Source organism: Mirounga leonina, unplaced genomic scaffold (assembly GCF_011800145.1).
Source record: "Mirounga leonina isolate KUSES-001 unplaced genomic scaffold, KU_Mleo_1.0 Mir_166, whole genome shotgun sequence".
NCBI classification, from domain to species: domain Eukaryota; kingdom Metazoa; phylum Chordata; class Mammalia; order Carnivora; family Phocidae; genus Mirounga; species Mirounga leonina.
The window spans coordinates 28,174,182-28,201,420 of record NW_023270418.1 but is presented as its reverse complement, the minus strand read 5'-3'; the positions used below and the strand labels follow the sequence as shown (position 1 = coordinate 28,201,420).

Here is a 27,239-nt window from a genome sequence, read left to right as displayed (position 1 = left end):
TCCCAGGACCCTGGGATCATGACCCGAGCCAAAGGCAGACGCTTAACCGTCTGAGCCACCCAGGCGCCCCCAGGCCCTGCTCTTGATGCCGGGGCTTCAGCAGTGCCTGCCCTCGTGGATCTAAAACGAGCACTCGCAGAAATGCATGACTGCAGGGTGTGCCGAGTGCCCTAACAGATAGGAGGGCCGGGCTCCCTGAGAGGGTGGTCGGGGAAGGCTTCGCAGGGAGGTGCTCTGTAAGCTGAGATCTGCAGGATGCTCAGTGGTCGCAGGTCAAGAGAAAAGGAGCAGCAATCCAGGCAAAGGGCACAAGGTGTGCAGAGGTCCAGAGGTAGGGAAGAAGTTTGGGTATTTGTGGAGGTGGCAGAAGGCCAGGGTGGGTGGGGGGGGCTCAGGATGAGGGGAGGGTGTCACAGTGAGGCAGGGAAGGTACTCGGGGGCCAGAGAGCATGTAGAGCTTGGAAGATGTATTGTCTTATTCCAAGTGCAAGTGCAAGGCGTTAGTTGAAGGTTTTAGGCAAGGGTGAGATGTGATCAAGATTTCTATTTCAAAAAGACTGTTCAGCTCTGGAAAATGGGCTAGGGAGGGGATCCGTGACATTGGGGAGACCCAGGGCATCCTAGAGCCCAACATCTTATATTTGTGGGAGTGACAAACGACAAACTGGAGGAGGATGTGACAAGAGAGTTTCCCAAGCCATCCCGTTCTGGACACCCCAAAGTCACTCCCTCCCTGCAGGGAGGCCCAGCGCCAGCCCTCTGCCTGGAATCCAGCTCGCCAGCTGTGGGAGTTTTCCAACAGTCCAGCCGAGGAGCATAGGACTGCAAAAGGTTTGCGAGCAAGAAAGGCACTGGGCATCAGGCTGAGCTGGGTCAAGGTCAAACAGATGACTTTGTGGGAGCACTTCTCAGAGCCTTCGGGAAACGGGCCTCCTGCACCTCCAAGCAGGGCCTGGAATGCTACATGTCGCATGCTATTCTGTAACTTTGTTTTTCACTGGAGGTTTGGCTACCAAACCCACTGGGAGAAATGCTGCTCTAGGTTTTTTCCACTTGCAGGCGAGGGTGTATTTGCTAAAGGGCATGCCCACTGCCTTCTCACAACCTCTGCACGCCCCCTCCCCAGTGGAAAACCACCGGATCAGTTCAGTGTCCCGCACCCAGAGCTTCGAGGGGTCTTCAAGTGTTAGTCTGGACCAACCAGCTAATCCCAGAGAGCAGCCCGGTAGATGTGGGGGTGTCAGCTTTGGTCACCCCTCAGTCCCCTGCCTGGCCTGCTTAGTGGAATGCTACCTCCCCCTAATCTCTTCCCTTTTCTCACTATCTCTTACTGCCTTTGGGAGAAATAAGAAGCTGACTCCCTCACCAAGAACCTAGGTGCTCTATTCCACGAGGAGGCAAAAGGCCTGGTATTTCTGGTGCCCGTCTTTCTCCCAGCTGGACCTGCTGAAGGCCGATCATCTTCCCAGCTCTATTATGGGGTGTGTGGCCCTGTTACTGTTTGGTATTGTCCAAGTGGACGTGGTCATCTTGTCCCCCTGCCCTGGTGTTCTGACCCTGGTGGTGTGGGGAGAAATACAAGGCACACTTTCCAGGAGGGTAGGTTTTTATTCTACGTTATTGGTATGACAGGGGAGGGGCCCAAGATTCCACCTCCACAGCCCCATAGGAAGAACAATCGGGAGAATTATATACATCTAGAGCGGGCGACTAAGGCTAGATCTTCCTGGGACGCGGCGGGAGAGACGCCGGCTCAGGCCACGGGGGCCAGGCCGACCTGGTTGTTGGCCCTGTCGAAGACAGCAAAGTACTGGCGGATGAAGATGTCACCCAGGATCCAGAGCTCTCCGGAGGGGGTGGGGAGGCTCATGCCCTGGAGGCCACTGACACAGCCCTCCTGGCTCTGGAGGAAAGGAGAAGAAAGCTGGAGACGGGGCACAGACTCTGAGGTGCCAGGGTGCCAGGGACGAAGCATCAAGGTCCCCGGGCCACCGCATGGCTCGTGCAAGGAAAGAATTTCCTGGCTTGTGTCTGGGGACTTGGCTCTTCTTGGCCGGGGGTCTGCCTGGATAAGCTGTTAGCTCTGCTATTGGTTTCCAGGGATTACTAGACATGAACCAGTGTTTCTGGCAAACGTACAAACCCTGACATCAAGCATCGGAGCTAAGAGGTTTAGGGAGAAGGATTTTGGAAGCCCTGGTGACACAGCCTTTTCTCATTCTGACCCCGTCCGGTGGCAAAGCAGATCAGCTGTTAGTCCTTTTCACTCACTAGGGCACCGGGCCACCACCTTGGCTGCACATTAGAACCACCTGGGGAGCTTTGAAACCCAACCCCCCTTCATTGCTTAGGCCACGCCCCCTCTTAATTAATCGGCATCCCTGCGAGGGAACCGCCTGGCCATCAATACTTCTTGCTGAATAACATCGACTCCCAGGGCAGAACTGGTTTTCCACCTGGCATTATAATAGTGGGTGAAGCGTCGTCCTGCGGCTCATACCCTACCAAGTAGATATTTGTTACTTGCAGAGACATTAGGAGCATCACAAGCCCTGACCCTAAGGAAGGTATGGTTTCCATTTGCTCAACCCTTTGTAGCTTTGATGTGGTCGATCCCACTCGATTACCCTACCCACGCTCTGGGGGTGGGGAACGCTGACATCTCTAGTTTCTAGACCAGGACACTGAGAGCTGGGAGAGGTTGCAACTGGCTCGGAATCAATGAGCTGGTCATTGAGACCCAGGACTTGGACTCAGGTGTCCAACCGGAAATCCTCTTTTCCTGCCACCAGTCTTTGCCTCACTTTTCCCCTTGGGGGGGGGGGGCGCTGCATCCACATTTTCATTCTTGCATTTATTTTAAATGTCTTCTTTTTCTCTGGAGGCTGTGCAGAACAGATGTCAGCTTCAGCCCTTGGAAGAGCACTTTCCCTTGTGCAAAGTGCCATGGTGTGTGGCCACATTCACTGCAGGTACCTGTAGGTGACTGGCCCAGAGCCCCCTTACCTGCAGGATGTAGGCGCTGGGAGGCAGAGGGTACTGGATGCCGTTGATGGTGAAGACGATGTCGGGCAGGTTGTTGATGGCTGAGCAGCTGATCACCATCTGGAAAGAGTGAGGGTTAGGAGACGTTCGTTTCTTCTGCATGGCAGACCCACCACTTGGGTCTAGAACAGGGCACTCAGGGCTGGACTCACCTGGCCCTGTGAGCCCTGGCTGGCTCCAATGTAGCTCTGGAGGTTGGCAATAGCGTTGCTTGGGCCGGTCAGCAGAGAGGTTCCTGTGTCAACAATGGCCTGGCAGCCCTGACTACAAGCGACGGTCTCTCCGTTCATGGTGACACTTAAGGACGAGATGCCAGTAAGGGTCCCCGGAGTCCCCAGGGGGTGTATGTCTCCCCAAGGAGGAGCCAGGTGGCCCCAGAGGGCCCCCCCTTCCATCCATTGGCCAGTACATAAAATTCCAGCCGTTCTCATTCATTCACGCATTCAGTTACTCAACAAATACCGACTGAGTGCGGGCTCTGCGCTAGGCATGGGAGACGCAGAACCAGACAGCCGCATGGCTCCAGGCTGCTGTGAGCACACGGTCTGGCTGGAAAGATGGGTTTTGGTGGAACAAGAGCAGGAAGAGCTGGACACCTGGCCGCAGAATGGAAGCATAATGCAGGGGGAGGGTGGTGGTGCCGCGGAAGGCTTCTCCGGCAAGCAGACCCCCGAGGTTGCGAAGGAGGCGCAGAGTGGGAGGAGGGCATCACAGGCAGGGAGTGAGGGAGATACGGAGCAGGGGCGGGAGGTGCAAGACGTGATGAAGCTTTAGCAGGGCTGGGGCAGATGCAAGGTGACCACTACGTGCCAGTTTGGTCAGCACCGTCCCGGGTTCAGTACTGTGAGTCTGGTGTCCCAGGAAACGGCTCATTCCTGGGCAAACCTGGGCCGCTGGTCACCCTGGCAGGCTAGCTGGGTGATGAACAGCTGGGGACCGGGGCTGCTTGGGGGAGGGGCGGGCCCCGAAGGGGAGAGTAGAAAGGGAATGCCCTGAAACAAGTCAGCCCCTTCACCCTAGGGTGGGAGGGAGGGTCATGAGCTAGTTCAAGGTCCGCTAAGTGCTGGGATGTGTGGACATGTCTGCTGGGAGACTGTCCTGCCCGCTTGACCAGAAGGAAAGTGACTCTCCTTCTCCAGTGAGGTACCTTTCTTGGGGTCTCTCTGGCTTGGCCAGCTTCCGCCTTCTCCCCCTGGGGTACCTTTCCCGGCGCTGGCTCTTCCAGGGGGATTCTAGAAAGCTTATACCTCCGAGTCTATATGGAAAGGAGACGGGGGGCCCACGGCAGGGTGTTGGCCGTCCACAGTGCTCTCACCTGTCCACGGTGATCTGCCAATAACCCTCAACAGAAACAGGCACCCAGTTCAGGTTTCCAGTGAAGTAAGAAGAATCGATGCCACCAAACATCACCACACTGCCACTCTGGTCATTGCTATGGAAAATGGGGGTGAGAGGCAGGAATTCATTCACGCATTCACTCATTCTCCTGAACATCTACCATGCCCATCCTAAGAGCTGCCCTTGATCACGCTCTTGCCAGTGCCAGGAGCTGTGGCGAGTGACAGACAGGGTCACTATTTTTATTTCCACTTTGCAGTGAGGCTCAAAGACATGAGGCAACTCGCAGGTCACGCAGCCAGGGAGTGGCTCATGTCCTTCTGTTTCCAAGGTGTGTGGTTTCTACCCCATGTTCACTCCCATTGCTGCGGGGAGCTCAAGGGAAGCGAATGCATGGCAGTGGCCGCTCGTAAGGACCTGATGGTGTAGTTCACTGGCTCTCAGCCAGGGGTGGTTTCCAATTTGACAACATCTGGGATGTGTTTTGATTGTGATTCGGAAGGAGTAAGGGGGTGTTACTGAAAGCTAGTAGACAGGCCGGGGAGGTGCTAACCATCCTGCAATGCACAGGACAGCCCCCCCTCCCCTTCCCCGGCCAACAGCAAAGAATTCTCTGGTCTAAAATGTCCAGAGTGCTGTGATGGAGAAAACCCTGATCGGTTGGAGAAATAAGAGAAATACTGAAGTAGCCATAAAGACAGGTTATGTGCATGAGACGACTGGAATATTAAGTGGCCAAGAGGAGAAACGGATGAATGGCTCCCCCTGTTGTAAATTGTAGGAGTCCTTGTTACTGGGACATTCACTTTCTAAATCTCTGCGGTTTCGGGTCAGATAGAGAAGCAAAGGCGGGCAATGATAGGAAATTAACCAAGGAAGAACTGGCCACAGATAAAACGATCCCCACTCCCCTAACCCCACCTCAACTCCCTGCAAACATCTGACTGTATGATGCGACCCAGTGAGATTACAGCAGAACAGTTAGCAACTCGAGAAAAACATTGAGCACAACAAATCACTTCGAGAGAGAGAAGGATGTGTCAGAGGAAGGGTGAGTGTCTCAAGAAAATTTATGACACCCTCTGATATTCTTGCATAAACCTTTACTCAACCAAACCAGCCCTTGGCTTATTCTTTATTCGTTGTTCCAATTAACTCATAGTCACAACCGGAATCTAGATTTTGTTAATTAACAGAAGAAACTTGCTTTCATCCGTTAAAAGTTCCCTTGTTCAAGACATTTGTCTCGAACAAAGTCCTATTTTCATTTTGTGCTATGGAATTTTGGCCCCCATTTTAAGTGGATTCACTTAATCCATTCCTGGGGGCCAACAACGAGGGTACTGGTGCTGGGGAGCAAATGGGGATTTAGCACCATTGTCTCCAAGATTTACCTCTTGAGACTTACACCTTGACCTTTCAAATCCCTTGCTTGCTGAGACGCTATCCACCTCACCCAGCCCTGGATGGCCCCCTGCTGCGCCCCCCCCCCCCCCGCCCTCCCAACTTACCCGCTTAGGTAGACAGAGAAGAGGTCTTGGGAAACCAGCCCCTGGTTCCACATGTTGTCAAAGACAGGGGTAGCCCCGGAAGATGAAATCTGGGGGTAGGCCAGACCCAGGATGCCGTCGAAGGGAGCGTAGTACAGGAAGGAGCCGGGCTCAGTCTTGCTCAGGCCGAAGATCTGGTTGGTGTCTGAGATGCCTCCGACCTGAATCGGGGGAAACCAAGATGTTCACCATCAGCACGTGTTGACTGAGCACTGTGGTGCCCGCCGTGGGCCCAGAGCATCCCTGCTTCATTTCGAGTAGGACTTGGCTTCCAGGGCGGCAGGCTGGAAGGAAGGGGGAGGGACTGGCCCCGGGAGTGCTTGTTACTGATCTCCAGATGGCCACGGTCTGAGATGCAGAGGGAGAATTTGCTGCAGAGCAGATGGTCGCAGTGTGTGTGTGTGTGTGTGTGTGTTTCTGACGACTGGATGCAAAGCAGACCCCAGGCAAGTCAGAGCCCTTGACCCCTGCTGCACCCTGCGGGGTGGGGGGTGGGGCTCGTGGAGTTCACCTGACTCAGGGGGGCTGCAGGTGGGGGTATGAAAAGGGGGAGGAGGTGCTGAAAGAGAACTGAGCCTTTTTGCCTTCTGCGCCTGTCCCCTACCTGGCATTCAACTTGGTGCTGAAGTTGGCTTGTGGCTCCCGGCGCCCCACCCCCTCACCCACTACTGCTCCACCTAGAAATGGCTGCCACATCTTTGCCACTTTCCCCTCCTGCGTCCCCTTTCAGCTTACTTTTGTCGTCACCGAGACCCACATTGCTTGAATAAGCTCACTCTGGGGGTACACTGTGGTCCCCAGGGTCCTGGGAAGATGGCTCCAGGGCTGCGCAGGATGAGGTGGCCGGCCTGCAGGTGCTCACCTGGACGGTGTCGTAGCCCAGGACACCTGTCATGCTGCCAGTGCCATAGGCGATGGAGACTGGCTGGCTGGTGCCCTTGTAGGTGGAGGACTGCTGAGGGTTGAAGCGGTTGTGGTTGGCTGCCAGGGGCGAGAAGTAATGACGTCAAACTCAAAAAGCCGAGTGAGAGTCATGGGCTGAGAGTGTCTTCCTAGGGTGAGTGTCTTGGTTCTGTGCGGGTGGGGGGGGGGCTTTGGAGGAGAAAAGTAACCTTTCCCCCAAACTTTAGAGCCCAAGCATCCCCAGTTTCCACTTCTGTCTAGTTGGGCCAGTTGGGACCATGCACCCGATGGGAGGTCCCCAAGGACCCCCTGGTCTCCCCTCCTCCTGGAAGTCTTCCCTGATTGCTCCCCTGAGCAGAGCAGGCTCATGGCCAGCCACGGTGCTAAGCACCTTCACGCTTCTCTCTGCCAGTAGACTGAAGTCCCTGAGGGCAGGGGCTGTGTGTGATTCACCCTGTTATCCTCGGGCACCTAAGCCCCATGCTTGGCACAAGGTGGGTGCTCAGTAAATGCCTGTGGAGTGAATCCCTGAGTGCCGTGGGCTCCCTGAAGGGCTGGTGATGGGGAGCCTGGGCGGGGCGGGGCCGAGCACTCACCACAGGCAGGACTGGAGCAGTAGACGGAGGGCACCCACAGGTTCGAGGAGCCTGTATCGAAGATGACGGTGAACTCCTGAGGGGGGGTTCCGATGCCGATGGTGCCGAAGTACTCCATCTGTCCGGGTGGGGTGGGGGCACAGGTCACCGAGCGCACCATTCCCTGGGACTCCCCGGCCCGGCGTCCCCGGGGACTGTGTCTGGGTCGGCTCCTCAGCCTATCTGCCACCTTTCCCTTCACTGTTCTCCTGGTCCTTCTCGCCCTGTCCGATGCATCCATCCTTCAAGGCCCAGCCTGGTCTCCTCTCCTCCTGGAAGTTTTCCCTGATTGCTCCCCCATTACCCTCTGACTGTTTTCTTCTAAGCACCATGAACACCCAGTCTGCTGCACCCCCTTCAGCTCTCGTCTCGTATAGCTTAGTCTCGTTGTCCTAGAGAATGCACGTTCTCAGAAAGGGGTGCAACCTGACACACCCATCAGAGTATATGCTGAAATGCTTTTTTCAGTAAATTGTCGATGGGGAGATCAACGAGTCACCTAACGATGGGCAGCACTTCTCCCTTGCTAGCTCCATTCCAGCCCCGCTGGTCTCGTGATTCTTAGATGATGATAAGCTCCTTCCCCTCCCAGGGCCTTTGCACTTGCTATTTCTTGTGCTAGGAAGATATTTATTCTAGATCTTTCCTTGGCTGGCTCCTACTCATCACTCATTCAGAGCTTCAGTCAAATGTCCCCTCTGCCAAGCGGCCCTCCCTGACCCCTTTACCTACATTTGCCCCTCCCCCACTGCCCCCCCTTACTCGATTTTTAATTTGTGACCCTTGTCATTCCCTGATATTATCTTACATATTTATTTGTCTCTTATTCGTCTTTCCCTCTAGAATATAAGCTCCAGGAACTTTATTTCTCCACCACTGTTTCCTTAGCTGCTTGCACATAGTAGGTGCTTCATAAATATTTGTTAAGTGCACAGGTGGGCTGACTTTACCAAGCTCTTACCAAGGACCAGGCCCCATGCTAAGCACCCCAAAAAACATTACTGCATCCATTACTGGCAACAACACCCTGATGGTAGATATTAGTGGTTCTGTCTTACAGACGAGGAAGCTGAGGCTCACTCAGAATGTAAATGACTTGCCCAAAGTCACGTGGCTCCCAAGCAAGAGAGCCGAGGCACCAGGGCTGGAGGTTTTAAATAGGCTAAGCTCGTAAGGACGGGCAACCTGGTCTCATACCCTTGGCCCAGGGCCTTTCACGGTAGGGACGCATAGTATCTACCGAAGGGCTGGGTGTTGCCATGGGGTCCCAAATCGGAGAGTCGGAGTGATCTTCCTGAAGCTCCCATCTGGTCATGTCAGCCCTTCCGGTGAAGGCAATTCAGTGCCAGTTAGGCTGCAGACCCTCCTGAGACTCTGACTTGGCTCCACTCACTGACCCTGCAGGCCTCACTGTGTCTCTCTCCCTCGCTCTCTGCTCTCCATGAATACCAGTCTCCTTTCCTCACATGCACTCTGTTCTCCACTGTCACGGGATCTGGCGCGAGCCATCACCCCCTGGGACACTCTTCTGTCCCCTGGAAACCCCAGCTCTTCCTTCGCTGCTTGCCCCGGCCGCACCCTCTGAGCCTGAGATCTTTACTGTGCAGCCCTTGGCCCCGTTGTGCTTTTCATGGCTTGTGAGGCTCCTCGCTTGCTGTCTGTCTCTCCCTCCTAGATTGTGAGCTGCATGAGGGCAGGGGCTGTGCTTGGTTTTGTCCACGGCAGCTGCCCCTGGGCCCGGCACAGTGCCTGGCACTGAAGGAAGTGCTCTGTGTGCATGAACACGGGATGGCTGAACGAAAGAGCCAATGAGAACCACGGCTCTGATTGTGAGTTTTCCTGCACCCCCTGCGCATCTGCGATCCTGGGCACAGACCCCTGGGTTCCTGCCTGGGAGCCCCGGCCCATCATCCAAGACCCCCGGGAGCCCCTCTCTCTCCCCCGGGGCCGGCCTGGACACTCACGTCCATGTAGTTCTCCAGGGGCTCCGTGGCCATCACAGCGGCCTCCTGGGGGAAGTACTTGCTGGCTGGGTTGGGGCTGTGATTCTTCAGGAAGTCCTCTAGGAGCCCATGCTCCATCAGGTTCTTTCTTAAGGACTTCTTTTTGACCAGGGGAACCCTGCGACGGAGCATTGGCAAACAGGGGGCTTAGGAGGAGGCAGAGTAGTTAAGCGAGGAGTCTGCTCTTGGGGCGCCGCGGAAGCCTCGGAAGGAAAAGGAAGCTGGCCCAAGAGAGGGAGAAGGAGGGGGAAGCCAAGAGGGGAGACGCTTCTCTTTTTGGCACACGAACGCAAAGAGGTTGAGTGCTTGCCCAAAGTCACCCGGCCCGGTCCTGGAGCCGGGAACCCAGCCCGGGTAGGACTCGAGACGCACATCCCCCAAAAGGGCAGAGGGAGACCAGAAGGGGGGCTGGAGGTGGCAGAGCAGAGAGGAGTTGGACGAGGGAAGAAGGAAGAAAAATGTGAGGGGAAAGGAAGGAACGTGACAGGCAGCAGAAGGAAACAGCCCTGGGAAGCCAGGCCGGGGGCTGTGCGTCCCCGAGACTCACCTGATGATAGCGCACTCAGAGAGTGCCACCAAGGTGACCAGCAGCAGCCACTTCATGGTTCTTCTCGATCCCGATCTCCAGAGAAGGGTCGAAGGCTGGAAAGTGCAGGAGAGCCGGCAGGAGCTGCTCTTTATATACAGTCCAAGGGCTGGGGGTCAGTCTTATCAGCCTCCAAATGTCACCCGTTTTCATAACCCCAGATAGAAAAGTTCCTGATAAGACTGTCCCCGCCCCTCAGCTCTGTTCTGGGAAGTTTCCAATCGAGTAGATTTCCACCAGGACCGAACCCCTGCAGTGGGGATGGACCTGCAGAGGGCAAGCTACGGAGCGGTGGCTTATTTCTTAAATAATGGAATTCGTTAAAACTTGACAAGCTGCATGTTTTGACAAAACTGTTCTAAAGTGCACTTAACACTGAACAGATGTCGAGGGGGCTCACTGTACCTCGCCCCCGCCGCTGTGGGATGCGCCTGCGAGAACAGTCCGCCACTCAGCCATGGACCGTGTTCCCGTAGCTACTTCCCCAAAGCACATTCCTAGGTCGGTGGTTCGGGACTCAGGACATGTTTTCACACAGAAATGTCCTCCTGTGGGATTGCTGGGTGTCAAACTAGCCTACAGGCTTCTCACAGCAGTTGGGCTGACTTTTGGGAAAGTGGGGCGTGCAGCACAGAGGAAGGGGAGGGAGCCAAGCAAGTGGGAGAAGATGCCTTCCTTTGCTGGAGGAAGCAAACTTGAACCAGGCTGGGTTTGTCATTGGAATCTGCGCCTTTCTCATTCTGCAACTCTTCTCCCCCTCCTCTCTTACCCTCTCAGGTTGCTGGAAGCCTCCACCTTGGCGATCCCACCAGGGGCTGACTCTCCCAGGTGCTCCATGCTTAAAACATGGCCCAAGCAGCTACAGTAGAGCAAAGCTATCTGGGCAAATTCATACTAGCATGTGAGTGATTTCAACGAGGATCCTCTTTAAAAAAAAAAAAAAAAGAGGATCCTCTTCTTAGAAGAGGATGCTTACCAACCCACAGGATTCTCTACCTTGTGGGGTTTAGTCAGTGGACAAAGTGGAGTGAAAACTTTGATTCAGAAATTGTGGGGGAGTATGTGCTCTGGTAAGCGCTGTGAATTGTGCAAGACTGTTGAATCTCCGATCTGTACCTCTGAAACAAATAATGCAATATATGTTAAGAAAAAAAAAAGAAGAAGGTAGCGGGAGGGGAAGAATGAAGCGAGGGAAATCGGAGGGGTAGACGAACCATGAGAGACGATAGACTCTGAAAAACAAACTGAGGGTTCTAGAGGGGAGGGGGGTGGGAGAATGGGTTAGCCTGGTGATGGGTATTGAGGAGGGCACGTTCTGCATGGAGCACTGGCTGTTATGCACAAACAATGAATCATGGAACACTTCATCTAAAACTCATGATGTAATGTATGGGGATTAACATAAGAATAAAAAAATTATGAAGAACATATTAAAAAAAAAAAGAAATTGTGGGGGACGGAGATAGGCAGGAGGGAGGTCGCCAGTCAGTAGCAAGCCCTATCTGTGGGTCTTGTTTTGAAATCTGATTCCTTGGGCCACCCCTGATTTTTCCAGCATCCGGAGACACGGATCCTATGAAAGCTCCAAATTTTGCCCAGTGCCTCTGGGTGGGCTTGGAGGGGTGGGCAGTGTGGTTCAAGGTCGGGACCAGGCGTGGTTAGTACATAGCACATTTGCATTTCAGACTTACCCGTTAAGACATCTTTGTACCCCCAAATGTGGATCCTTCGCGTATTTTGGTACCTGCTTCCTCTCCTCTCTTTTCTTTCCCCTCCAGCCTTCCTCACTCTGACCTGTGGGCTGATCTCAGCCCTTATATGGTGGAGTTGATGGTCCTGCAGATGCTTGCCTAAGTTCTGGGAGCTCCAGATAAAACCCTGGCTCAAAGCTGCCACGGGGCAGGAGGAAATGTGGGGGTGTGTGTGGGGGAGGTGTGTGGGGCGATGTGTGGGGGGCTGCTCGTTAGGACTTCAAAGGTAACTGAGGTCTTACACTGGGGGGCGGGCACCTGGGTGCTCATCATTATTCTTTATACTCTATGTAATCTGTCAGGTGTATCTGAAACCATTCATCAGAATTTTTTTTTAATTTTTTTTAAAAGATTTTATTTATTTATTCATGAGAGACAGAGGGGGGGGGGTGGGGGGAGAAGCAGGCTCCCAAGGAGCAGGGAGCCCGATGCGGGACTCGATCCCAGGACCCTGGGATCATGACCTGAACCGAAGGCAGACACTTAACCATCTGAGCCACCCAGGCGCCCTCATCAGAATTTTTTTAAAAAGAAAGGAAGAAGGACCGAGTCTTTTGTGCCTACTTCTCAACTTGGAAATGAAGGGAAATGTGGGAGGGTGGTAGCAGGGAGAGTCAGGGAGCCCTCAGGATTGAGGTGTGGGGAATGAACCACGAAGATCATTATGTGTGTTTTATTCATCTTTCATTTCCCTCCGTGGATTATATGGTGCACGGGAGTGTTCACCACCGTGTTTTGACTAATCCCGGGCAAACTAAGAGCTAAGAGCAGCCTGGGAACATGGTTCCAAGTGGGGTCATGAGTCCCTAATTAGCCACTCTGCTAATTTACCTGGAGCAGCATCACCCATATATTTCCCTCCCTTGGCAGTTAGAGGAGACAGAGGAGCTTGGATTTATTGACCTCTTGCTCTTCGCTCACTCTGATAAGTAATATTATGATCCCCATTTGATGGATGAGGAGACTGAGGTGCAGAGAAGTTGCGCCACTTGCCTGAGGGAGCTTGAATCCAGGCCAGTCTCTGTGGGTCCCTGTGCCTTCCTCTGCCTCAGTCCCCTGACCGGAGTTTACTGTAGGCCATGGAGGAATCTTATGAAGAGTTCTGGATCCAGGGTCTGGGTTGGAATCCCAGACTGCCTCTGAATGTCTGTAAGACCTGGAGCTAGTGATCTAGTCTCTCTGAGACTCAGTTTCCTTGTCTGTCAAGTGGGGATAATGGTCCCACCAGTTTCATGGGATCGTTGTGAGGATTAAATACGGAATGTTAACCAGACGCACACTTTTTTTTTTTCCTCAAAGATTAAGTTATTTATTTTAGAGAGAGAGAGAGAGCATGAGCGAGGGGGAGCAGAGGGAGAGGGAGAGAGAATCTCAAGTAGCTTCCACACTGAATGCAGAGCCCAACTCGGGACTCTATCCCACCACCGTGAGATCACGACCTGAGCCAAAACCGAGAGTCGGATGCCTAAGTGACTGCGCCACCCAGGCGCCCCTAATCAGCCATGCACTTACAGTGGCTAAAATGGAAGCAACCGTCAACCCCACGTGCTGGTGGGGATGCTGGGCCACCACAGCAGGGGGCACGCAAGAGGTCAGCCCCTTTGGAAAAAGGCTTAGCAGTTTTGTATAAAGTAAACATGCACTTACCATTTGACCCAGCCATCCCCCTCCTGGGTATTTACTGAAAAGAAATGAAAACCATATGTCCCCACAATGACCTGTACACAGATATTTCAAACAGCTTTTTTTCATAATTGTCAAAAACTGGCGCCTGGGTGGCTCAGATGGTTAAGCGTCTGCCTTCGGCTCAGGTCATGATCCCAGGGTCCTGGGATCGAGTCCCGCATCGGGCTCCCTGCTCCTTGGGAGCCTGCTTCTCCCTCTGCTTCTCTCTCTCTCTCTGTCTGTCTCTGAAGAATAAATAAATAAAATCTTAAAAAAAAAATAATTGTCAAAAACTGGAAACAACTTGGAAGTCCTCCAGCTGTTCCCTGGATGCGCAAATGGTGCTGTAGCCACCTGATGGAAGAGCGCCCAGCAATAGACACAAATGAGCTACTGGATGAATCTCATTGTATATGACATTCTGGAAAAGGCAAAAATAATGGGAACAGAACACAGGTGAGAGTGCAGGGGAAGACGTTGACTTTGGGGAGGTGGAAATACTCTCTCTCTAGATCGTACACTTGGAAAGGTACGTTTCACTCTAGGGCGTCAGATGCGATGCACCTGACTTTACAACAGGTGATGCCTTCAGCCAGTGATAGCCACACGAGGGACGGGGCGAAGGGAAATTGGGCGCTAGGTTCTGCCTGTGGGGCGCCCTGGAGGGGACACACAGGATTTGTTTCAAATAAGATGTTGCAGTACCATTAAAGGAAATGCAAAATAAAAGAACGATGACGCATTCATCATCCCTGCTTCCGTTTTGGTCCTTTGGAACCCTGAGTAAAATCTGTCACAGTCTGCTTTTCTCCTCCACGTCAAATGGCGGCAGTGACGAAGCTGGCCCGTTGAGGAGAAGCTCTGACCACAACCTTCCTCAGAGCTACTGGCTGGCGGGCTCTCTTACCTCATCCTGGGGGTAAGGGTGGGGTGGCTGGGGTCCTTCTAGGAGGGGCAGATAGTGTCCAGGCTCCTCTGGGCTCACTAGAGGGTTGCGGGCTTTAGAGTCTGAAGACGAGCGTCTATTTGGAGGCATAGCTTGTCTGTGGGACCCACCTGGGAACTTCGGACAGAGGAGAAATATGTTTGGGAAACAGAAGGAAGGCTCCTCCGGCAGGAACCTGAAGGAGCCATTTACACATTCGTTCAGTACGTTTTTATTATGCACCTGTTACGTGCTGGGTAGGCATGTTCCAGCGACTGGGGGTACATCCAAGAGCAGAATGGAAATATGCCAAGCCTTCAAGGGGTTTGTGGTCAAGTCAAGAGAGGGCGGATGATTTGGGTGGGGGGAGGCTCTTTCCTTCCCACCTCGGTTAGATCTTTGGATCGCACTAATGGGAAGCTCTTGAATTGGTGAAGATAATCGAGTCTTCCCATATTAGAGATTTTAACACCCTGAGGGAGGCTGAAATGCTTGGTGGCACCAATTCTCAGCTTATGGCACAGTCTATGTTGACCCCCAACTATCCTTGCCATCTGGTATCCATGCCCCTTGTACTGCTCCCCCACCCCCGGCCGAACATGTGCAGGACCTGTGACTTGCTTCTAACCCATAGGATATGACAGAGCAGATGGGATGTCACTTTTGTGATTACATTATGTGGGATCATCACTTCTGTCTTGCCAGTAGGCTCTCTGTATAGATGTTCTCCCTCGCTCACTCTGATGAGACAGGCTGCCCCATGGAGAGCTCCAAACAGTGAAGAACAGGGGGTGGTCTCCAGCCAATAGCCAGCAAGGAACTGAGGCCCCCAGTCTGACAACCCACGCGAAGCTGAATCCTGCCAACAACCGTGGGAGCTGGGAAGCGGACCCTTCTCCAGTTGAACCCCAGATGAGACCATGTCCCTGGCTGACACCCTGACCGCAGCTTTATGAGAGGCACTGAAACAGAGGACCACTTAGACTGAGCCTGGATGCCTGACCCACAGAAACCGTGAGATAATAAATGTGAGTTGTTTCAAGTTGCAAAATTTGTGTTAATTTGTCACCAGCAATAGAAACTAGTACAATAGAAACCCCCTTGAAAATTCCACAAAGATCCACATAACCACCTCCGCTTGTCCCCACTCGGGGCCGTTCCAGAGCCCTGCAAGCCAGTTTTCTGCCCAGGCAACATGAACGATCTGACAAGGAGGGAGGTGACACATAAGCCTCCAACCAGACAATAAGACATGTGTTTCCATGGCTCTCCAGGCTTTTCTCAGTGCTTTGAGATGCATGAGCTTTTAAAAATGATCATCCTGCATTATCCCTACAATCCAGGAGGTTTCAGTGGTCAACACAGGTTCATATAACTAAATAGTGGCACTGTTTAGGGACTAGAACCCATGTCACAGAAGCCTCTGGTCTTGGGAGACTGTTTCCCCCGGGCCCGACTCCGTGCCCTCACCCACCCACCTGGGTCCTGCCTGTAGGTTAGAGCATCAAGTGGACGTTCCATGACCCACACAGCCTCCATCCCGGGGACACTCAGGGAAGCCACTCCGCCCGGTGCCCACAGGAACTCCTGGGAGGGAAAGAGGAGCCCCAACTCCAGGACCACGTGTCCTCCATGAGCAGGTCTGATCGTCAGCCAGAGCCGCTTCGTGGCTGCCAAGGGGTGGGGGTGGGGGGACGCCAGGTAATCTCATCGTGCCAGACTGGCCTGGCAGAAAGATTAGACAACACTGTGTACTTTGCCATTAGCCCTGCCCGGCACTCAGCTTTGAGGGGCACTGGGAACACCATCCCCAAGGCAGGGCACCCCTTGCCAAAGGCACAGGTGTTCAGAAATGTTCCGCGAACATTATCAAAGCAAGCAATGGAATGAGATCTAAAGAACCCAATTCTGGCAAGACCGAAGTGGAGCATTTAAGCACGATAAGTGTTATCGAGCTGCTGTGTTAGGCAGTGGGCCGGCTGGTCCCCTAGGGGCTTTCAATCAAGGCCTCGCCCCAGGCACACAATCTTCTGACAACACCCACCACACACTTCCATTCCCCAGTCCCCGATCTGCGGAGTTGCTCTAGGGATGGGCACAGGCTTTAACATTAAATTTATAATAACATTTTTTTGGGCCCAAGTCTACAAATAATACATGTCCCTTATAGATTACTTATAGGCAAATAAAACTTTTAAAGCGACTCAACCCCACCCAGAATGATCCAGCATTAATGTTGCAAAGGAATATATTTATTTCTTACAAAAATGGGGCCAGTCCAGTACACACTGTTTTGCAGCCTGTTTTTAAAAGAAAAATGAGGGGCTCCTGGGTGGCACAGACAGTTAAGCATCTGCCTTTGGCTCAGGTCATGATTCCAGGGTCCTGGGTTCGAGTTCGGCATCGGGCTCCTTGTTCAGTGGGGACCCTGCTTCTCCCTCTGCCCTGCTGCTCCCCTGCTTGTTTTCTCTCTCTGGCAAATAAATAAATAAAATCTTAAAAAAAAAAAAAAGAAAAATGAAATGCTTGTGTATTTTCCAGGTGATTTCTTGTCAGCTTACACCATCATTTTAAAAGCTTTTCTTGATGTATAAGGTGCACACGAAAAGATGCGTGCCATAGGGAATGGCTTGATGCAATTTCACAAATGGAACAAATCCACATAAACCACTACCAGGTCAAGGAACAGAACATTACAAGGACCCACAGAGCCCCCTCGTGCCCCCTTCCAGATCCAAACCTGCCCTCCGCCCCCCCACCGCAAACCAAATCACCACTCTAACCTCAAACAGCAAAGACTAATTTGTCCTGTTTCAGTATTTTAGGGAAACAGCACCATCTAACACCCATGCTCTGGGTCTAACTTGTTGGCTCCCAATTACGTTCGTGAGATTCACCTCAGTATTGGGCAGCTGCAAGTCGGTGATTTTCATTGCTGTATGTCATCCCGTTGCGTAAATATACATTTTCTGGACCTCTTCTCTGGTTGATGGGCATTTGGGTGGTTTCCAGAGTAGGGATTCTTAGGAGCTGTGGTGCAATTAACATTCTAATACGTGCGTTTTGGTGAACCTATGGATGCATTTCCGTTGGGTGTAGACCCAGGAGTGGACTTGCTGGATCATAGGGTCGGCTCAGCTCTAGTAGAAGCTGCTAAACAGTTTTCCAAGTGGTTGTACCATTCTGTGCTCCCACCAACCGTGGATGGGAGTTCCAGCTACTCCATGTTCTGGTGAACACTTCGTATGTCCGCCATTTAATTTTAGCAAGTCTAGTGGGTGTAAGGAGGTAACTTCTTGTGGTTTTTATTTATTTATTTTAAAATTTTATTTTTTTATGTTATGTTAGTCACCATACAATACGTCATTAGTTTTTGATGTAGTGTTCCATGATTCATTATTTTCGTATAACACCCAGTGCTCCATGCAGTATGTGCCCTCCTTAATACCCATCACCGGGCTAACCCATCTCCCCACCCCTCTCCCCTCTAAAACCCTCAGTTTGTTTCTCAGAGTCCATAGTCTCTCATGGTTCATCTCTCCCTCCGATTTCCCCCCCTTCATTTTTCCCTTCCTCTTCCTAATGTCCTCCATGCTATTCCTTATGTTCCACAAATATTGACTTATTTCACTTAGCATAATCTCCTTCAGTCCCATCCATGTTGATACAAAAGTTGGGTATTCCTCCTTTCTGATGGCTGAGTAATATTCCAGTGTATATATGGACCACATCTTCTTTATCCATTTGTCTGTTGAAGGGCATCTCAGCTCTTTCCATAGTTTGACTATTGTGGACATTGCTGCTATGAACATTGGGGTGCATGTGGCCCTTCTTTTCACTACATCTGTGTCTTTGGGGTAAATACCCAGGAGTGCAATTGCTGGGTCATAGGGTAGCTCTATTTTTAACTTTTTGAGGAAAATCCACACTGTTTTCCAAAGTGGCTGTACCAACTTGCATTCCCACCAACAGTGTAAGAGGGTTCCCCTTTCTCCACAACCTCTCCAACATTTGTTGTTTCTTTCCCTGTCCATTTTGGCCATTCTAACTGGTGTAAGGTGGTATCTCAGTGTGGTTTTGATTTGGATTTCCCTGATGGCTAATGATGATGAACATTTTTTCATATGTCTGTTAGCCATTTGGATGTCTTCTTTGGAGAAGTGTCTGTTCATGTCTTCTGCCCATTTTTTGACTTATTATTTGTTTTTTGGGTGTTGAGTTTGAGAAGTTCTTTATAGATCTTGGATACCAGCCCTTTATCTGCAGTGTCATTTGCAAATATCTTCTCCCATTCTGTGGGTTGCCTCTTTGCTTTGTTGACTGTTTCCTTTGCTGTGCAGAAGCTTTTTATCTTGATGAAGTCCCAAAAGTTCATTTTTGCTTTTGTTTCACTAGCTTTTGGAGATGTATCTTTTTTTTTTTTAAAGATTTTATTTATTTATTTGAGAGAGAGAGAGCACATGAGAGGGGGGAGGGTCAGAGGAAGAAGCAGGCTCCCTGCCGAGCAGGGAGCCCGATGCGGGACTCGATCCAGGGACTCCAGGATCATGACCTGAGCCGAAGGCAGTCGCTTAACCAACTGAGCCACCCAGGCGCCCTTGGAGATGTATCTTGAAAGAAGTTGCTGTGGGCGATGTCAAAGAGGTTACTGCCTATGTTCTACTCTAGGATTTTGATGGATTCCTGTCTCACATTGGGTCTTTCATCCATTTTGAGTTCATCTTTGTGTATGGTGTTAGAAAATGGTTGAGTTCCATTCCTCTGTATATAGCTGTCCAATTTTCCCAGCACCATTTATTGAAGAGACTGTCTTTTTTCCATTGCATATTTTTTCCTACTTTGTTGAAGATTATTTGACCATGGAGTTGAGGGTCCATATCTGGGTTCTCTATTCTGTTGCCTTGGTCTGTATGTCTGTTTTTGTGCCAGTACCGTGCTGTCTTGGTGATCACTGCTTTGTAGTATAGCTTGAAATCAGGCAACGTGATGCCCCCAGCTTTGTTTTTCTCTTTCAATGTTTCCTTGGCAATTGGGGGTCTTTTCTGATTCCATACAAATTTTAGGATTGTTTGTTCCAGCACTTTGAAAAATGTCATTGGAATTTTGATTGAAGGTATAGATTGCTCTGGGTAGCATAGACATTTTAACAATGTTTATTCTTCCAATCCATGAGCATGGGATGTTTTTCCATCTTTTTGTGTCTTCTTCAATTTCTTTCCTGAGTGTTCAGTAGTTCCTAGAGTATAGATCCTTTACCTCTTTGGTTAGGTTTATTCCAAGGCATCTTATGGTTTTTGGTGCTATTGTAAATGGAATCGTTTCTCTAATTTCTCTTTCTACAGTTGCGTTGTTAGTGTATAAGAAAGCAACTGATTTCTGTGCATTGATTTGTATCCTGCCACATTACTGAATTGCTGTATGAGTTCTAGTAATTTGGGGATGGAGTCTTGGGTTTTCCACATAAAGTATCATGTCATCTGCGAAGAGAGAGAGTTTGACTTCTTCTTTGCCAATTCGGATGCCTTTTATTTCTTTTAGTTGTCTGATTGCTGTTGCTAGGACTTCTAGTACTATGTTGAACAATAGTGGCGAGAGTGGGCATCCTTGACGTGTTCCTGATCTTAAGGGAAAGGCTCTCAGCTTTTCCCCATTGTGGTTTTAATCTGTATTTCCTGAATAGTAATAGCTAAGCACCTTTTCCTGTGCTTATTGGCCATTTATGCCTGCTCTTTTGCTCATTTAAAAAACAATTACATTGCTTGTCTTTCATTGCAACTTGTAACGAGTTTTGCATCAATAATTTAATTGTCTAGGGACAAAATATCTTTATAAAATCTTACATGCATGCAATGCCATTATAGGAAAAGGGGAACAGCTGAGTTGCCTGGGCAGCAGAGGGCATGAAGACCCACCAACCCCACAAGATATTTCTATGGCACCCCTGGGAATTGAAGGTACACAGTTTGAAAAACCCGTGCAACAGAGGCTCTTCTCACACTTACCTCTTGGGTATCTATCTCATTTGCAGATTTGGAGTTTGGGGGAGCAGAGGTGAGAGCCCTCCTAGAAATCTCTCCCCCACCCCGACAGCTGTCCCCACCCAAATTAGTAGAAGTAATTGCCTGCAGGTGTTGAGCACTCACCTGTGTGGGGCCAGGTACCCACATGCCTGCATGAGATCTCCCTGGGAGATAGGTCCAGGACTCTATGGCACCATTTCACAGATTTATAGCTGGAAAACTGAGGCTCAGAGAGGTTTAGCAGCTTGCCTAGAGTGCAGAGCAGTGGAAGGCTGAGCTGGCACCCTTGATTCCTTTGCCCAGAGGGTCTGTTGTTGACTTTGCCTGCCCTGCTGGGCCTGAGATTCTTGGGATAGTAAGGGTGAAAATTCTCTTGATGGAGACATGTGAGAGGCCTCCGGGGGCTGGTGTGTTCCATTTCTTGGCCTGCATGGGGTCTTTTTGTGTCTTCTTCAATTTCAATTTCAATAAGTGTTTCATGATAATGTGTTAAATCATGTATTTATGCTTGAAGCCTATTTACATGTTGGTTATGCTTCACACTTGAAAAAAAAAGAAAAAGCAGGTAGTCTCTTCATTCTGGCTCTGGATCCTCCTTATGCACTAAGGAAAGTGAATTTCGGGACGCCTGGGTGGTTCAGTTGGTTAAGTGTCTGCCTCAGCTCATGATCTCGGGACCCTGGGATCAAGTCCCGCATCGGGCTCCCTGCTTGGCGGGGAGCCTGCTTCTCCCTCTGCCTTTGCTCCCCCTGCTTGTGCTCTCTCTCTCTTTCTCTGACAAATAAATAAATAAAATCTCAAAAAAAAAAAAAAAAAAAGGAAAGTGAATTTCTAATTGGTTTGGTTTGGTTTCCAGACCTCCAAGGGCTGGCAAATGGCACAGGGGAGATAGGACACTCGTCCTGGCCCAGTCCATCTCCCCCGGGGCGGGGGGGGGGAGGGGGACAAAGCCCCTCCCACCCAGGCCAGCCCCTGGGACGAAGAGGCAGGTCAGCGGCAGTGATGATAAGGCATGGATGCCAGTGAGCATGGTAATGACTGACAGGTGCAAAGGCAAGTGTGTGCCGGGAATTAAGGCTCATCTCAGCAATCCTGTGAGTAAGGGCTGCCCCCTCCTCAGGTTTTACTGGTAGGCTGCCGAGAGGCTCCGTGACTGGTTCAAGGTTACCGAAGTTCACAGCTGGGGCAGAGCTGGGGTTCAAACCCAGGCTGTCTGGAGCCTGAGCCCAAGCTTGTAAGCATTTACTGCCACTTTCCCGGGGAAGACACACACCGATGCACACACCCAATTTCTGAACTCCCGCTGTTCGTCCCTGGGGCCCAACTAGGGGGAGAAGTTCTGCTCAAGCAGATGGAGTTGTTGACCATGGATAAGGCAACAGAGAGGTAGCGAGCTCTGCCCTGTGGGAGGGATGTAAGCAGAGCCTCCAGCCCAGCTTTGGGTAAAACGCAAGAGAAGGGCTTGGGGGAGATAGGCATTTGGAAGTGGGCAGAACAGGGGTTAATTGGAAGCAGAGAAGGAAATGTTTGGAGCCTGGGAGTGGGCTGGCAGAGGATGGAGATATTAACCAGGGTATGGAAAATTCTCGGGAACTGGAGCATAACCAAGGAGTTGGCCTGAAGTCCTGCAGCAGGGACAAAGGGATTCTCAGAGAGCCCCTCTGCCCCTCACAGCCCCTGCTCCTCCTCAGGGTGCCTCCCTGGAGCTGGATCTGCCTGGTGGCCTGGGGTGAACTCCTTTTGGGGACAGAGGTCAAGGTCACTGGTAAGGAGTCCGGCCCCACAGGGCACCAGCTCTTTTATCCTCCGAATGCCACCTTACTCCCTGGTGAGCACGCCTCTGGACCTGATCCTCTGTGTCCATTCTGGTCCAATCTGATCTGATCGAGGCCCTGTTCTTTCTGGCGGTGACCTGGGTCCTGGCTTCTGACCTGTGGCTTTATCATGTTTGGTTAAAGTGGAGGGAGCTGGGGAAGTGGCCAGAGGGTATTTAAAACCCTTGACCTGGGCCTCGGGCTCCAGATGAAAAAAGCTGTTCTTGAAAGAGCTGGAATATCCAGCCGGAGGACCTGCTGCAGGAGTGCACAGGGCGTCTGGCCTTGGCCTAGGGGTGGGTGGTGAGGCCACGAATGCATGCAGAAGCCTCTGGCGTCTTTCTAGACCCTCTTACTGCTTTGCATCACCCATCTTGGACTGGTCCCTGAGCACCCAGATTCCCCATGAGTCCTTTGCCTGGTCCATCTCCTCATTCATTCATTCATTCATTCATTCATTCCACGTCCTGGACAATAGGTCTGCTAGAGACAAATTAGCCATGAATTTTGCCTTCCTTGGGTTCACATCTGAGTGGGAGGAATAAGAGCCAGACTTAAATCACTGTAATAATGGGCAGAAAATGATCGTAATCGTTCACTAGAGCAGGATACCGAAAAGAGTCAAGGTGTTGCAGGCCATTTAGAAAAAAGAGCTCACTTCCAGGGAACATCTGGGAGGTCATCATGGAGGAGGAGGCATTTGAACTGTCTTAATGAGAGAAGCCTAAGATTCCCAGGGGGAACCAACTTGTTAGAGGCATTTGAAAGTGGCACAGAGCAGATGTTGGGTGAGTGGTCAAGCACCCCAACAGACCCTCTGGAGGGAGCTCGTGATCACTAAGGACAGGAAATCACACTGTTGGTGTGTCTGCACCATGGGTCACCTTTCTCAGCCGGAGGCGGGCCCGTGTGGGCTGGCAGCGGAGCCCCCATCTGTTCTCTCTGTCCCGGGGCTGGCTCAGGTAAGGCACCATCCCTTCCCCTGCCAGTCCTGGGGCTGTCTCACCCCTGGCACCAAGCATGAAACCATTTCTAAATTTTGAAACTTTTTATTTTGAAAATCTTTCAAATTTCCAGAAAAATTGGCTGCAAGCTCCCATGTATACTTCACGCAGTTTCACCCGTTATTGACATTTGGCCATTTTGCTCTGTGTATACACACACACACACGGAGTATTATTTTGGTTGAATAATCTGAGTCAGTTGCAGACATCATGACCCTTTACTCCTAAATCTTTAGAGTGTATCTCCAAAGAACAAAGACATTGGCTTACATAACCACGGCACAATGGTCATATTGAGGAAATTTAACATTGACACAATACTATACACAATCTGATACACAGCATGTATTTAAATTCACCAGCTATCCTCAGATTGTCCCTCGAAGTGATTTTTTTTTCCTGGCCCAGGATTCCATCCAGGACCGCGCCTTATTTTGGGTTGCCTGGTCTCTTCACTCCCCTTCAGTCTGGAACAGCTCCTTAGCCTGCCTTTGGCTGTTCTTGACATGGACAGTTTTGAAGAATATGGGCTGGTTTTGCAGAGAGTACCTGAATTTGGGCTTGTTTGAGGTATTCGTACTTTTTGATTCAGGTTATGTGTGTTTTTTTTGTTCTGTTTTGTTTTATTTTCTGCAGGAATGTCACGGGAGGCACCAGGTGCCGGTCTGTCCCATTCTGGGTGCTGCTGACTTTGGTGACTTGGCTAAGGCGGCACTGCTTCCCAGGTTGTCCGTTGCGGTTCTCGCACTGAGATTACTAAGGTGATCTGTGGGGAGGTGCTTTGAGACTGTGCAAACAGGCTGTTCCCCGTGAGACCTTCACCCAAGTTGAAGCATCCCTTGAGGATTTGTGCCTGAATCGATCATTAAACTGATGCCAATTTTTATTGACATTTTTTGATTGGCAGTCTATGGTGAGGACTAGCTGTCCTTTCACTGTATGTGTTTATTTATCTGTTTGTACTCGTAGATTCTTGGTTTATTTAGTGAGTTATAATCCGGTATTATTATTCTTCCTTTTCATGCCTAGACTGTCCTGGGCTTGGCCCCCGAACCCCTTTCATCTGACTCCTATATTCTTTTGACACATCCCAGGAGTTGTGTTTATCTGTGTAATGGGCTGAATGATTTCTCCCTCCCCCAGCGTTTTCATACGTTGAAGTCCTAACCCCCAGGATCTCTGAATATGACTGTATTTGGAGACAAGGTCCTTAAAGAAATGATTAAGATGAAATCAGGTCATATCGGTGGCCCTCATCCTATCTGACTGGCGTCCTTATAAGAAGAGGAGATTAGGAGTGCCTGGTAGGCTCAGTCGGTGTAGCGTCCGACTCTTTGTTTCGGCTCAGATCATGATCTCGTGGGTTGTGAGATCAAGCCCCATGTGGGGCTCTGTGCTCAGTGGGGAGTCTGCTTGGGATCCTCTCTCTCTCTCCCTCTGCCCCTCGCCCTGCTCATGCTCTTTCTCTCTCTCAAATAAACAAATCTTTTTAAAAAAGAGGAGATTAAGATGCAGACACACCCAGAGGAAAGACCACGTGAAGACACCTGAAGAAGGTGGCCACCTAAAAGCCAAGCAGAGGGGCCTCGGAAGAAACAACCCTACCAACACCTTGACCTCAGACTTCCAGCCTCCAGGACCATGAGAAAATAAATTTCCGTTGTGTAAGCCCCCCGACCCCCCCTAGTCCATGGTGTTTGTTACAGCAGCCGGAGCAAACTGATAACAGTTAGTTGATAACGTCCACACTTCTTGCTTTTGCAGAGTTGTGCTCAGCGTTACCGATGATGTGGTTTTCTTAACAGTGGTTTCACATAACATTCATCCCCAGGATATTTATGGAGCATCTCTAATGGCCCAGGCCCTAACTTAGGCACTGGGGATCTATCAAGGAACAAGATAGACCCAAATCGCTCCCTCATGAAATTCCACTCCAGGGAAGGTGACAGATAATCACAAGGGAAACAAATACATTATATTGTGTGTGACATGGTGATGGTGGAGGGAAGTGAAGACAAGGAAGGGGACGGGGAGTGTCGGTGAGGGTTGACATTGTAGAGACAGGCGCCAGTGAAGCCCCCCCCACACCCAGGAGGGGCCTTTGCAGTACACACCTGAAGGCGGTGAGGGAGGGAGTGACCCACAATTCCAGCTGCACATTTCTTTACGTACCACTTCCCAACTTGTATTAGTATAGCTTCCTGGGAAAATATGTATAGCTAGTAAATAAGTTTCAGCTAAGTATAAATATTTGGAATATATTTGTCTAAGTCTGAACAGGGATCAGCAGGTCTAAAGGTGGGAGAGTGGATGTGACAATGGTTTTATGTTGCCAAATAGCCATTCAAGCAGATGGAACCCCGGGGGCAGGTGCAGCCGGGACCGGGAAGAGCGTGTGTGCAATATCCACTTTGGCCACCAGATGTCAGCACGTCACAGTCTGTTCCCGGATGGCTTGTCTATGGGAATGGATTTATTTGTTCCAGCGCAACCACAGCGTCTCCTCTCTGTTGGAAACCTTTCTCTTTCGTTGAATAATGCTTAGCTTCCCACCCCCACCCTATTTTAACGACAAATCAGCTCTAAAAACTTGGTACCAGTTTACATTCTTACAAGAAGTGTTCAAAAGCTATCTTTTTCCTTTTTCCCTACATTCTCTCTCACCAAAGGCTATCAACATCCCTTCGGGATGCGACTGGTAAAGGATCAAAGTAGAGGGCTGGGGGGTGAGGGGTCTTTGCTTTGAAGATCAGAATTAATGCCCTTGTTGGGGGCACAGGCTACACACACAGAGCCTCGAGGAAAGTTTGGTTCATTAAAAGCCGTCAGCTCCAGCCTTGAGCTTGGGCTCGACCTTTTATGGTTGAGGTGATGGCAGGAAGCCAGGCTGATACCACCCAGGTCTCCCGCCGTGGATGCAGCAGGATGCGCCAGTGGGAGCACTAACTAATTCATCTATTCATTTATTCAACGTGTCTTTCTTGAGGGCCTACTCTGTGTCTGTCACTGGGAGCTGGAGCCAGGAGCTCGGACACCTCCCTCATCTGTACAATCAGGGCGACATTTCCTGCCTCGCAGGGGGTCATGGGGAGACAGCATAGGCAATTACCTGGACCTATTATTCTTGCTCTTATAGGTGGCTTCCGACCAAGAGAGAAGTGGCCTATGGTTCCATGAAGACCCCCTTGGAAAATGAGTTTACAAACTGTACACAGCTGAGTCTTCATTACGTTTTTGATTTTTTTTTTTTTTAAGATTTTATTTATTTGACAGAGAGAGACACAGCAAGAGAGGGAACACAAGCAGGGAGAGTGGGAGAGGGAGAAGCAGGCTTCCCACCGAGCAGGGAACCTGATGCGGGGCTCGATCCCAGGACCCTGGGACCATGACCCGAGCTGAAGGCAGACGCTTAACCATCTGAGCCACCCAGGCGCCCCACGTTTTTGATTTTTATTACTTGTTTGAAAACATTACCAATTGTAGCCTCACCCTCCATCAGCTCTGCATCTAGTCCTCTTTTGCCTCCCCTCACGTGATCGTAATCCTCTGTCCTCCTGAAGGGACTGGGACGGAACTGTGGACATACAGCGGATCTCACACAGATGGTAACTGCAGGGCTTGGGGCTATGTTTCATGCTGGGGTGGCAAGATTGAGGTCAATGCCCACCCCCCCAACCTTTCCCTGGCTCCCCAAGAGAGAGCCCATCAGTGCTCTGGCCTCCTACTAACACCTCTGTTGTTTTCCCACCCGGCCCTCACTGGTGGGTGTTCTCATTTGTCTCTCTCTTTCTCCTTGCCTTCTATCCCAGGGGTCCACCACACTGCCTGGCACATAGTAGGTGCTCAGTAAATGTGTGGCACATCCATGAGAGGATGCAGGATGAAGAAAAGTCCCTGTCACTGCTGTTTGTCCCACCGGACTAATGGCAGCACGATGCACTTTGATAGGACGTTGTTTTCCACCTTTGTACTCCTTCTTCCGTCTGGGCCTCCCTCCCTC

The 27,239-nt window shown here is 50.9% G+C and overlaps 1 protein-coding gene across 1 annotated transcript; it reads right to left on the bottom strand.

Annotated features, from left to right (window-relative positions):
* Positions 1-1,753: 1,753 nt before the first annotated feature.
* LOC118015622 (pepsin A) lies at positions 1,754-10,077 on the bottom strand. The gene is made up of 9 exons (XM_035012363.1): positions 10,022-10,077; positions 9,436-9,592; positions 7,433-7,550; positions 6,796-6,914; positions 5,895-6,094; positions 4,361-4,477; positions 3,198-3,342; positions 3,007-3,105; positions 1,754-1,903 (listed from the first exon to the last, which is right to left on the bottom strand). The coding sequence occupies exons 1-9, from the start codon at positions 10,075-10,077 to the stop codon at positions 1,754-1,756; spliced, it is 1,161 nt and encodes a 386-aa protein (XP_034868254.1).
* Between the last annotated feature and the right edge of the window lie 17,162 nt (positions 10,078-27,239).